Here is a 13,107-nt window from a genome sequence, read left to right as displayed (position 1 = left end):
TCACACAATACATACAGATTTATAGGGTCCTCAAAAAAAAAGAATTAAAGATAAAATTCCCAGAGAGAATTAAAGTTTAAAACCAACAATCAGAGAAAAGATATGGAAAGTCACACTGAAGAGTCAAAAAGCTTTCAGGCTAGCAAGACTTCATTGTAACTGGAAAAACTGATTAAGCTATCAAAAGAAAAAGGTAAGTCTAGCAGAAGTGGTAGAGGTGGTACCATGAATAATGATCATAATGACATCACGACAACCTTACAAAGTTACAATGGGGTAAACAAACTTAAGAGGATTAAGACCATCTAAGATCACAGATAAGTCGGTAGCAGGACTGGGCCTAGGTCTGTCTGTCACCCGGGAAGGACAACAAAAAGGAAAAATGGCCTGTATACAAATAAGTGCTTCCAAGGATTGGGGTCCATCATGGAGATGGAGATGGAGATGAAGTGATGTTCAAATCATCTAACTCCCTTGCCGCTAATCAAGCAATTTGAGGCTGCTGGCAGGCTTGTCTGCTTCTACTGGTGGACAGAGAGAAGAGGCATGGGGGGAGCACTTATCATAGGGAATAGGATCATCTCAAAGACTGTAGTTTGGGTAGAACAGAGGAGTGTTTGGAACGGACATAGTCCTCCTCTCCCCTCAATCACCATGCACTCTTATACTAGACTAGAGGCCCGGTGCACAAAATTTGTGCACTGGCGGGGGGGGGGGGGGGGGGGGGGGGGGGGGGCGATGTCCCTCAGCCCCACTTGTGCCCTCTCACAGTCTGGAACCCCCTCGGGAGATAACGACTTGCTGGCTTAGGCCCACTCCCGAGTGGCAGAGGGCAGGCCCAATCCCTAGGTGCCTGCCCCGCAGCCCCTGGTCGGGCTCAAAGCAGGGGCCGATTGGGGAGTTGGAGCGCCGCCCCCTGTCATGCACAGAGCAGGGCGGATCAGGAGGTTGCCAATGCCACCCTCAGTCACGCTCAGGGTAGGGCCGATTGGGGGGTTTGGGGCGCCGCCCCCGTCACACTTAAGGCAGGGTCGATGGGGAGGTTGCGGTGCCACCCCTGTCACGCACAGAGCAGGGCAGATCAGTGGGTTTGTGGTGCCACCCCTGTCACATACAGAGCCGGCCGATCAGGGGGTTGGGGCGCTGCCCCCTGTCACGCACAGAGCAGGGCCCATCAGGGGGTTGGGGCGCCGCACCCTGTCACACACAGAGCAGGGCCGATCAAGGGGTTGGGGAGCTCCCCTCTGTCACCCACAGAGCAGGGCCGATCAGGCGGTTGGGGCGCCTTCCCCTGTCACAAACAGAGCAGGGCGGATAGGGAGGTTTGTGACCCCACCCTCTGTCACACACAGAGCTGCAGGGCGATCAGGGGGTTTGGGCGCTGCCCCCTGTCACGCTGCTCCAGGGGCCAGGAGGCCTCGCGGCTCAGCTGATCTCAGTGCTGGGAGGCATATTACCCTTTTACTATATAGGATAGAGGCCTGGTGCACGGGTGGGGGCCTGCTGGTTTGCCCTGAAGGGTGTCCTGATCAGGTGTGGGGTCCCCACTGGGGTGTCTAGCCAGCCTGGATGAGGGGCTGATGGCTGTTTGCAGCTGGTCAAACCCCCTTCAGGGTGGGGGTCCCCCACTGGGGTGCCTGGCCAGTCTGGATTAGGGGATGATGGCTGTTTGCAGCTGGTCACACCCCCTTCAGGGTGGGGGTCCCCACTGGGGTGCCTGGCCAGTCTGGGTGAGGGATGAGGGCTGTTTTCGGGCTGGCGGGTGACTGAAGCTCCCAACCTCTCCTTTTTTTCTTTTTCTTTTATTCTGGGATTTATTTACCTTCTATGGCTGTCACTGGAGCTGAGAGCCTGCTTTAGCTCTGAGGCTCGGCTCCAGCTCTGAGGCCTCGGCTGCTGAAAGCAGGTTTCTGGGCTTTGTTTACCTTCTGTATTTGAAACATAGTTTCTCAGAGAGCAGCTCAGAGCTGGCGGCGGCAGGCGGGGAACCTTGACTTCCTCCGTCACTGGAGCAAGCAAGCCTCCCTGTTCGCTTCAGCTGCCTGGCTGCCGGCCCGCCATCTTGGTTGGGCAGTTAATCTGCATACTCGCTGATTAGCCAACGGGAAGGGTAGCGAAGTTATGGGTTAATTACCATGTTTTCTCTTTATTAGATAGGATCAGATGGATTTAATTGATATCTTCCGAGCATTCCACACAAAAGCAGCAGAATATACATTCATTTCAAGTGCACATGGAACATTTTCTAGGACAGACCACATGTTAGGACACAAAACAAGTCTCAATAAATTTAAGAGATTGAAACCAGGCACTCATATACTGAGAGGGAGTGGCAGGGCAGGAAAAAGTTAAGAATCATTAGTACACACCTTTTTGAAAAACCTCCAAGGATTAAGTATTTGACTACAACTCTAAACTGTGAAACTATTATAACAACCTACCAAAACTGACACAAGATGAAAGAGAAATCTAGAGTCAGACATATACTTAAGAAATTGAATTCACTACTAGAAACCTTCCCACAGAGAAAACTCCAGACCCACATAGTTTCATTGGTGAAATCATTTTAACAACTTCATTTTTTATCTTTTGTTACTGCCACAAAGGGGAATTTCAATATCATTCTATATTTTCCAACAAAGCAGCACCTAGCAGAGCACTGCACATGTGGTAAAATCAAGCTTAAATCATTTTGAAGTCAGATATATCTGAAAATTTAATCAAAAACTGCACTCCTCTACCATAAAATACACAAACTTTTGCAGCCAACATTTGAGGGTCCACTGACCCCATGAAAACAACCTATAGACACCCTTCAATGCTAAATGAATATTAAGTGAGCATTAACTACAGAAGCACCGTGTGATAGTTAAAGACGGTAATTAAGGAAAGGGCAAAGTGCCTGCCAGTCTCCCTACCCTCTGGTAAATTACACATGGTAATAATCTGCTCCTAACCTTAAGCAATGAATTCTTCCTGATCTCATTCTAAAAATGGCTTTTGGTAATCTTCATCATCATAACCTTCAATTCTTTTCTAATACCAAGGAATTCTGTACTTTCTAATTTAATTCTCATATTCTAGCTTTTTTAGACACATCCTATCCTCAAAATTTAGCAGTAACTTCAGTTCTTAAATGCCTTTTCCCAGATATCACTCCACTCTCTTCCATATGTATTTATATTTCCAATCATGTAAGCAGCCTACCTCAATGGCTCACAGATCTTATCTCCTTTAGGTCTGAAGAGTCACCTCCAAGGCAAATTCTGGCCAGGATGCATATTTATATTCCTTATCAGATGCAGGAAGATGGAAATGGAAATTTCATATTTCCCCCCGGTAGTTACCATTCCCAAGGCTACTTTTAGATAGTTGTTATTTTACAAAAAGAAACTCTCTGTCCTTCAGCCAACTGTGTATGTAGTGAAGTTAACAAAGCACTCCTGTGCAGGCAGACTCTGAGACCTTTAATTGCAAATTCATAATTTTCTACAAAACCGTATTATTCTATTAAGAGGCTAACCTGAGTGTGATTTCCAGTCAAATCAGATTGTATAAAAGATAAAGCACTAAGATAACCAAAGGACAGGGTATAATTTGAGAGCGGGAAAAACAAAGTTAATGGTGGCTAAGAAACAATATACAGTGATGGCGAACCTATGACACGCGTGTCAGAGGTGACACGTGAACTCATTTTTTTAGTTGATTTTTCTTTGTTAAATGGCATTTAAATATATAAAATAAATATCAAAAATATAAGTCTTTGTTTTACTATGGTTGCAAATATCAAAAAATTTCTATATGTGACACGGCACCAGAGTTAAGTTAGGGTTTTTCAAAATGCTGACACGCCGAGCTCAAAAGGTTCGCCATCACTGCAATATAAGAACTCAAGGAAAGACTTCAATAGAAAAGATTTAAAAAAAAAACATTCAACATATTTTATATATCTTAAAACTAGTTAGCTTTGGAAAATTCATGTTCTATAATTTTAGGTATTTAGAGATTTAAGCACAGATAAGGAGTGGGGCAGACTCTGAAACCAAGAAAAGACAAAATATGAAAATAATAACAGCAAATGACCGGTGGGACAAGTAAACTTTCTGCAGGAGAGAAGTGGCAGGATTCTACTCTAATCAAGACAGTAGAGACAAGATTCCACCACTGTGCGTGCAATCATTGTCTATAGCCATCTCGACTACCTCATACTTCATGCACTCCCTCAGCCCACTAGCTCCCACTGCACTAGCGCACACCGATTCCCTGATATTGCCTGGAGTTCCATCACTGTTCTTTTTCTCTCCTTACTACTCCCCATAATTACCAATAGCTATCTCCAGCTTTTTACATCTAGGTCTCCCATAACCTCAAAATTACATCAAAAATCAATTCCTCAGCCTCCACACAGAGCCCGCTCTCCCTCCTGCTGCACCTTTCTCAAATAGCAGCACCACAAACTGCCTAATTCCCAAAGCTACTGTAGACTCCTTCCCCTCTCACACTCCAAGCATCCATGCAAATACTAAGTGGCTTCAATTTTACCTCCTGAGTCTCAGAAGCCATCCTTTCCTCTCCTTGTTTACTTCCACACCTGTGCTTGGTTTAGGCCCTGCACAACTTCTCTAATACAGCAGTCCCCTAACACAGTGGTCGGCAAACTGCGGCTCGCAAGCCACATGCGGCTCTTTGGCCCCTTGAGTGTGGCTCTTCCACAAAATACTGACTTCTGCGCATGGGCCGCGAAATTTCAATTGCACTGTACGTGTGCACCCGCACGTGGTATTTTGTGGAAGAGCCACACTCAAGGGGCCAAAGAGCTGCATGTGGCTCGCGAGCCGCAGTTTGCCGACCACTGCCCCTAACAGATTCCTCTCTGCCTTCCATGTCAGCACCCTCCAATCTATCTGACCCACTGTCATTGCAATGTAAATCTATGTCACACAGCTGTTGCTTAAAACTTTTCAATGGTTTATCCAGGTCTGTGAGGTTCTTTCAGGATCTGGCTAGAGCATCTATATCTTCAATTGCCACCATTCACCTCTTTCCACTCTGGAACACACTCACATTTAATGCTGGAACAATTTGGCATATACTGTTTTCTCTGACTATATCAGGGGTTGGGGAATTCCTTTGTATCATCTAATTATCTTTTTCATTTCAACCCTATTTCAGCCACCTGAAAAATATGTTACCCACCTTGAATACCCTATTGAGGCTTAACTTACTTTGTAAAACCTTCCTTCACCATCCCTACCTACCTCGGGTCAACCACCCTTTCTCTATACTCCTTCCTTGCCTTTATTAATGCATACATGACATTATCTCATTATTTGTTCACATGAGTATCCTTTCTACCCAATTGTGAGTTTGTTGACAGAGTAGGGCCCTGCCCCTTTTTTATCATCAAAATGTACAAGTGTGCATGCACTGTCCTTCAGGGAGCATGCCCGTGCCATCCCCTAATCTGTCCTTCCCCCGCAACAGGCACATATCCCCTACCAGGGGTGGGCAAACTTTTTGACTTGAGGGCCACAATGGGTTCTTAAACTGGACCGGAGGGCCGCAACAAAAGCATGGATGGAGTGTTTGTGTGAACTAATATAAATTCAAAGTAAACATCATTACATAAAGGGGCCAGATCCAGCCCGCGGGCCGTAGTTTGCCCACGGCTGCCCTAACCTCTAAGGCAGTGGTTCTCAACCTTCTGGCCCTTTAAATACAGTTCCTCATGTTGTGACCCAACCATAAAATGATTTTCGTTGCTACTTCATAACTGTAATGTTGCTACTGTTATGAATCGTAATGTAAATATCTGATATGCAGGATGGTCTTAGGCGACCCCTGTGAAAGGGTCGTTCGACCGCCAAAGGGTTCTCAACCCACAGGATGAGAACCGCTGCTCTAAGGGATCCCAACCTAGGGAACAATGGGCAGCGGCAGCTCATCCTGGGCTAACCCCTGAATCTGTCTCCAAGGCCCCGCTTTTCTCTGACTTCTGAGTGAGCTAAAGCAGCCCAGCCTAGGCTCTCCTGTTGCTTCTTCTATGCCCTTCCTGGTTTCACTGTCCTAAGTATATTTTTGCTTGCTTTTTCTTTAAAAAAAAAAAAAAAAGTCAATAAGTTCTTGCTTGCTTTTTCTTTAAAAAAAAAAAAAAAAGTACAGGTATGGTTCTAAGACATTCAATAAACCTTATCTGGAGTTAACCAAAACAATGTCTTCAACAATGCAATTTCAGCTCACACATTTGAACTATGCCCAAGAGACATTTTTGAGAAGAAAAATGTGCGAATATAAAGAATACAAAACACATAGAGTTCGAGTTTGGGTAAAAATAAATTAACACAAGATACTGGGAGAGTCGGAAATTCTAAGAAATCTTTCAAATGGATGCATAGCAACAGAACCCAAAAGAAAACCTGAGCACAATATGGAAAAAGACGGCCTCAAGGACAGAAGCCTGACATTTGAGAAGATACAAAGCAGAAGGAACTAAAGCTAAAGGAACTAAATGTCCTGATTCTCATTTTTCCATCAGATATGACCCCATGAGAAATACATAAAACAAACACTTACCTAAGCAACTACTTGGTCAATGGTTTATAAACTTCAAGAATGGCAGAATCCATTCTAAATTTCTTAGACTGTGTTAACCAAAAGAGTTGGTAGTTTTCAGAGCTGAAAGGATGTGAGAGATCATCATCAATCCCTCCATTTACAATACTGGGGTTTAGAGAAGAAATTGCTTACCCAAGACCTCACCACTAGTTAAGTGGAAGGTGAGAATTAAGGACAGTAACTTCCACATTCTCTGTCTGGGGCTCTTTCCACTACCCCACACTATTATTCTTCAAGTAAACTAAGTGCTATTGTTTTATTTTGTTTGCACATACATAGTTGTTTTTCTTTTTTAATTCTAGCAGCCTGTAGGTGGTATCCAGACTTCAATTAACTCATAGATTACTTTTACCTGTCACTCTTTTCTTGTCGTAGCAATTCTCAAAGTACAGGTACCATCAAGTTGGATCAAAAGCTTTTGGTACTGCCCAGATGGGGTGACTAAGTGGTTGAGCATCTACCTATAAATCAGGAGGTCACGGTTCAATTCTCAGTCAGAGCACATGCCCAGGTTGCACACTCCATCCCCAGTGTGGGGCATGCAGCAGGCAGCCAATCAATGATTCTCTCTCATCATTGATGTTTCTAACTCTCTCCCTCTCCCTTCCTCTCTGAAATCAATAAAAATATATTTTAAAATTTTTTTAAATAAATAAAAACACTACATTTCCTCCACCAGTCCCATTGAAGCAGTTTCTTTTTTTAAAAAAATATATTTTATTGCTCTTTTACAGAGAGAAAGGGAGAGGGATAGAGAGTTAGAAACATTGATGAGAGAGAAACATCGATCAGCTGCCTCCTGCACACCCTCCACTGGGGATGTGCCCACAACCAAGGTACATGCCCTTGACCAGAATCGAACCTGGGACCCTTCAGTCCGAAGGTCGATGCTCTATCCACTGAGCCAAACCGGTTAGGGCGAAGCAGTTTCATTTTACAGTAACAAGAAAGAAGACTAGGTAGGGACAGTGACTGTTCAACAGGCAGGATCATCTTGGAATTATAGAATTTGAGAACCACTGAAGCAATGGAATACTAAACATCTAGCTGATAGAGCATTTTCAGTCCACAACCAGTAACTCTTGGTTAAATCAAGCATCCAATAACAAAATCATCAAAACATAATCATATTGATTGAATGTCTGCTGTCTTAGGCACTGTTCTAGGAGCTTTACATACATCATCAAATATCCTTACAAAATACCCAAAAGATAGGTAAGACACAGATAAGGAAGGTGAGCAGCAATAGCACCAGAATTTTTATATACAAGGGATTCAGAGGTGGCAAAATGGAAGGGAGTAGAGGGCACCAAGTGGGGACTTGGTTCCAACCCTTCTTACAGAGCGGTAAGCGCCCTGCTTATGCTTACTAGCTTGTACATATGTTTGAGGTGATGAGAACCTTGAAATATAAACAAAAGCACAACAAGTTTACTTATATGGACTATTTATGGAGCAGAGTAAGAAGGACTATGGCCACCTTGCCCCCATCCTATGTAACTCTTAGCATCACATGAAAATTGAGGGCCCCAAAGATGGAGGGTTACAACGAAGATGATGAAGTAAATGTGGCCAGAGCTAGCACTTGAACCATGTTTGTGTGGTTCCAAAGTACTTTCTACTCTACTATCCAACATCCTTCTCTGAGAATACGATTGTCCAAGAACCACACAAAACTAGCAGTTAGCAATTTCACAAATCATGAGATACAAAAAAATAAATTATAACTGAGAATCATAAAGTACCACCTAGAAAGTTAATTTTCTTTTAATTTTTTTTAATTTGAGAGAGAGGGAGAGAAGGGGGAGGGGAAGAGAAACATCGACTGGTTGCTTCTCGTACTCACTCCAACCAGGGATTGAACCCTGACCAGAAATCAAACCAGCAATCTTTTGGTGCACGGGATGACACTCAACCAAGTTAGCCAGACTGGCTAGGGCTAGAAAGTTAATTTCCTAATGCCCTAGCATACTGTGCATACTACAGATTTAAGGATAGGGCTCAAGGATATTTTAATTTTTTTAATTGATTTGAGAGAGGGAGGGAGGGAGGGAAGCGGGAGAGGGAGAGGGAGAGGGAGAGAGAGAGAGAGAGAGAGAATATCACTGATTTGTTGTTCCACTTATTTATGCATTCATTGGTATGTGCCCTGACCGGGTATTGAACCTGCAACCTTGGCATATGAGGACAATGCTCCAAACAACTGAACTACCCGTCCAGGGCTCAAGTATATTTTAAACACACAACTAATAGAAATCTTTTTATTTTTTAATTTTGGTGATGGGTACATGTGAGGGGGGTGGAGGGAGGTGGTGAGGGAGAAGAGAAAATAGTCTCCTTTTAAAAGATCAAAGCTGGTTATAAAAATGAAAGAGTATTTGGATTATGCCAAATACTACGTTTTAAGACTAAGTAGAATCCAGTGACATTCAATCTTTTTTTTTTTTTCAATCCTCATTGGGAGATACGTTTTTATTGTCTTCATAGAAGAAGGGAAGGAGAGAGAGAGAGAGAGAGAGAGAGAGAGAGAGAGAGAGAGAGAGAGAGAGAGAGAGAAGAGAGGGAGGGAGGGAGGGAGAGGAGAGGAGAGGAGAGGAGAGGAGAGGAGAGGAGAGGAGAGGAGAGGAGAGGAGAGGAGAGGAGAAGAAGGAAGGGAGGGAGGGAGGGAGGGAGGGAGGGAGGGAGGGAGGGAGGAAGGAAAGAGAGAGAGAGAGAGAGAGAGAGAGAGAGAGAGAGAGAGAGAGAGAAAGAAAGAAAGAGAAAGGAAGAAAGAAAGAAAGAAAGAAAGAAAGAAAGAAAGAAAGAAAGAAAGAAAGAAAGAAAGAAGAAAGAAAGAAAGAAAGAAAGAAAGAAAGAAAGAAGTGAGAATCAATCGGTTGCCTCCGGTACATAATCCAACCATGGATCGAACCCACAACCGACATTGAATGTCTTTATCATGATTTAAATGCCTGAAATGCTGACATTTTTAGAGGGTTCATTACTCATTCAATCAATTTCAGGTAGGCCTGAGCTAGGAGGCATTAGGAGGACACAGATGTGCAAGAAACATAGTTTTTGCCTAGAAGTGCTTAGAATCTAATTAGAAAAATCAGACAAGTATGAAAAGATTTAAAAAGCATCAAATGAACTAATTTGCTGAAGAAAAAAACAACCCAACCCAAAAGGGTAGGCTGCTGAGGAACTTAAGGAAAGAGAAAACTCTGGGCTTTTCAGGAAACACTGGTAGCACTTTAAGGTCCTGAAATCAAAGGCAAATCAGAATTAGTGGTGGGGACCCAGAGATTAGGGGTAAGTGTGGTGGTAGGGAATTCATGAAGGTCCAAACAGGGGAAAAAGAAAGACTATTAAAAAACAAATCAGCCCTAACCGGTTTGGCTCAGTGGATAGAGCGTCAGCCTGTGGACTGAAGGGTCCCAGGTTCGATTCTGGTCAAGGGCATGTACCTGGGTTGTGGGCACATCCCCAATAGGGGGTGTGCAGGAGGCAGCTGATCGATGTTTCTCTCTCATCGATGTTCCTAACTCTCTAGCCCTCTCCTATCCTCTCTGTAAAAAATCAATAAAATATATTTTTTAAATAAAAATCAGACCCGGCCGGGTAACTCAGTTAGTTAGAGCATTGTCCCGATACACCAGGGAACATACAAGGATCCACCAATGAATGCATCAATAAGTGGAACAACAAATTGATATTTTACTTTCTCTTTCTCTCCCCCTTCCCCCAAACTCTCTCCCTTCCTTTCTCTCTCTCAAATCAATAAATAAATGTTTTTTAAAATCAGCAAATATATAGATGTTCTCACACAAGGCTGCACTGTTGTGCATGTAAGGATATTCATAGGATATTAGTTAAATAAAGTATAGCATATCCACACAATGAAATATTATGGAGCTATAAGATTGAGTGAGGCAGCTTTACTAGTATATATAATGACATATACTATATACTGATAAGTGAAAAAAGCAAGTCACAGAGTGTGAATACAAATTTGTATTTACAAGAAAACAATATTTATACTTATATGCTAACATTTTCATAAACTATCCATAGAAAGATGCAGAAGGAAGTTATAAACAGTGGATACCTCTGTTGGCTGAGGACACAGGTAGGTTAAAAGCAAGGGAGCATTGCCCTAGCCAGTTTGGCTCAGTGCATAGAGCGTTAGCCTGCGAACTGAAGGGTCCCGGTTCGATTCCGGTCAAGGGCACATGCCCAGATTTTGGGCTCGATCCCCAGTGGGGGCATGCAGAAGGCAATCAATCAATAATTCTCTCTCACCATTGATGTTTCTATCTCTCTCTCCCTCTCCCTTCCTCTCTGAAGTCAATAAAAATATATATTTTTTAAAAAAGCAAGGGAGCATCTTCTGCAGAAGGCAGGTGGACTAGAGAAGATCCTAAGCATCAGGACAAAAGTGAGACAATACACAAACTCTAGCAAGGTTTCTTCACAATGCACTACTGACAGTGGGGCCAGGTCATTATTTGTTGGGGGGAGTGGGGGGCTGTCCTGTGCAGTGTAAGATATTTAGCAGCATTTCTGGCTTCTCTCCACTGCATGCTGATAGTACATACACCCCTCCCACCCCTGGCTGTGACTACCAAAATGTCTCTAGGCACTGCCAAAGTGCCCTGGGAAGCAAAATCGCCCATGGTTGAGAACCACTGCTCAAGAGCCACAATGTTAATAGTTAACCTATAAAACAGTCTAGTACTATATTCCTATAAATCAACAACAAATGCAATATAAACTCAGATATGGATCTGAAGAATATAGTGGATGTTGTTTGGAAATGACCTTTGCACATCAGTCACAGTTTCTCATATTATGATAATATGAACTGAACCTTTTGGGTCTCTGAAGCAATTTCGCCAGTTAGTAGACCAGCCCCAAGCCCCAACCCTATTCCCTCCCAAACAGCGTGCACTCTATAGATCCCAGATCTTCCGGGGTGCCCAGGAAGGCAACCTGCCCACAGAAATCTAACAGAAAATCATATTTTGGCCCAGCTTTTGGAAAACGAATATAATTATTGATACAATGCAAATTATTTGCATTAGTTAATAATGTTTCTTCTCTTAATTCCTAACAACCACACAAAGTGCAAGACACTGTTCAAAAATAATGAAAGACATCACCCCGATTTCAAGATTATAAAGAGAATCATTAGTTTAAGAAGCCAAGAGAGGCTTAACTAGATTCTATAAATCACATTTTATTAAGCATAAAGCCATTTCTAATATACCACAATCAATGAGGAAGGGGGAGGAGAATCAAGACATCCAACAGGCTTGAATATTTTTCTAAAATTTTGTTGATTTTCCTGTGTCTGTTCTTTTCCCAAAACCAGAAAACCAATAATACCCTGGCAATCTTGGCTTCATAGTTTGAAGTCATTGATTCCTCCAATACCGCTGTCAGTGAAAAGTTCTGGATTTCATTCCCATAAAATAGTCTCTTCAAATTCTAGGATTGTGCCGACTACTTGTGCTTAGCTCTCAGGAGGTTGGCTCTCTTTTGTGGAGGTGACCTCTGGTGACCTGCCTCTGCCATGAGTACACCTGTGAGTGGCTATAGAAGGTGCTTAAAAGTGTCCCCGGCGAAAAAAAAGAAACTCACCATTCTAACTACTTCAGGGTAAGTCTGCTCTGTCAAACAGCCTCTGCTTATTGTAATGTAGTCCACCAGTTCATTAAGAGTGGAGCGCTTGTATTCTTTCATTTTAAGATCAGATAGCGTGTCCATGAAGTCAAAAATGACACAGCACTGCTGAAGTTTCTTTAGGAACAGTTCAGGCTGCTCTGAGGATGGAACGTCTAAGAAAAAAAAAGGAAATGGTATAAGTCTGTCATCAATTTCTAGGTAACAGGAATTCTCTGTGAAAGTTATTTCAAAAGCAAGTTCAAAAAAATAAGAATTCACATGACAACAGTGTTTTTTAACATTACACATGGCCAGGAGGGGATACCACATCCACTACTTCAGAAAACTTGTCTTGAAAAATTATGATACCAACATAATTGACCGCATTTGTTATTCCACACCGAAGATTGATCAAAATCCCAAGAGCCATTCGAGTTGAAGCTAATTTTAACCCAAACACCCCAATGTCAACATCCTTAAGCCAAAAACAATGAAAAAGGTCAAATTTCCCATTATAAGGTAAAAGCAAGAAGTTCTCACTGTTGGTAAAAAATTTCAAAGCAGAGATGTCAATGATTCATTTTAATATCATGCTGACATCCTTGGTATTTAAAGCAAATGATGAGTGGTGTGTGTGTGTGTGTGTGTGTGTGTGTGTGTGTGTGTGTGTGTGTTCTACTTTGGCTTGCTTTCTATGAAGTTTTTTTGTCAAAGAAACTTGAGAAGTCAACAAAATGAAGTAATACCAACTCTCAAAAGAGTACATGAGTACTAGGACAATAAGAATGAACTCTACTTAAATCTACACTCTCTCTTTTGATCCATCTTCTTCCCTTACAGTGGGAG

The 13,107-nt window shown here is 42.7% G+C and overlaps 1 protein-coding gene across 2 annotated transcripts in view; it reads right to left on the bottom strand.

Annotated features, from left to right (window-relative positions):
* Nucleotides 1–12,430, bottom strand: part of LOC139012573 (serine/threonine-protein phosphatase 2A 56 kDa regulatory subunit epsilon isoform) — a 113,551-nt gene extending 101,121 nt beyond the window's left edge. For both annotated transcript variants that reach the window (XM_070418701.1, XM_070418709.1), the window contains exon 1: nucleotides 12,238–12,430. In XM_070418701.1, the coding sequence (XP_070274802.1) occupies nucleotides 12,238–12,363 (126 nt within the window). In that variant the 5' untranslated portion in view covers nucleotides 12,364–12,430. The remainder of the gene's footprint in view (nucleotides 1–12,237) is intronic.
* Nucleotides 12,431–13,107: the final 677 nt, after the last annotated feature.

This window comes from Myotis yumanensis, unplaced genomic scaffold (assembly GCF_028538775.1).
Source record: "Myotis yumanensis isolate MYYU_CA2020_CCGP unplaced genomic scaffold, mMyoYum1.0.hap1 SCAF_1, whole genome shotgun sequence".
In the NCBI taxonomy this organism is placed as follows: Eukaryota; Metazoa; Chordata; class Mammalia; order Chiroptera; family Vespertilionidae; genus Myotis; species Myotis yumanensis.
This window is presented reverse-complemented; position numbering and strand designations above follow the sequence as displayed.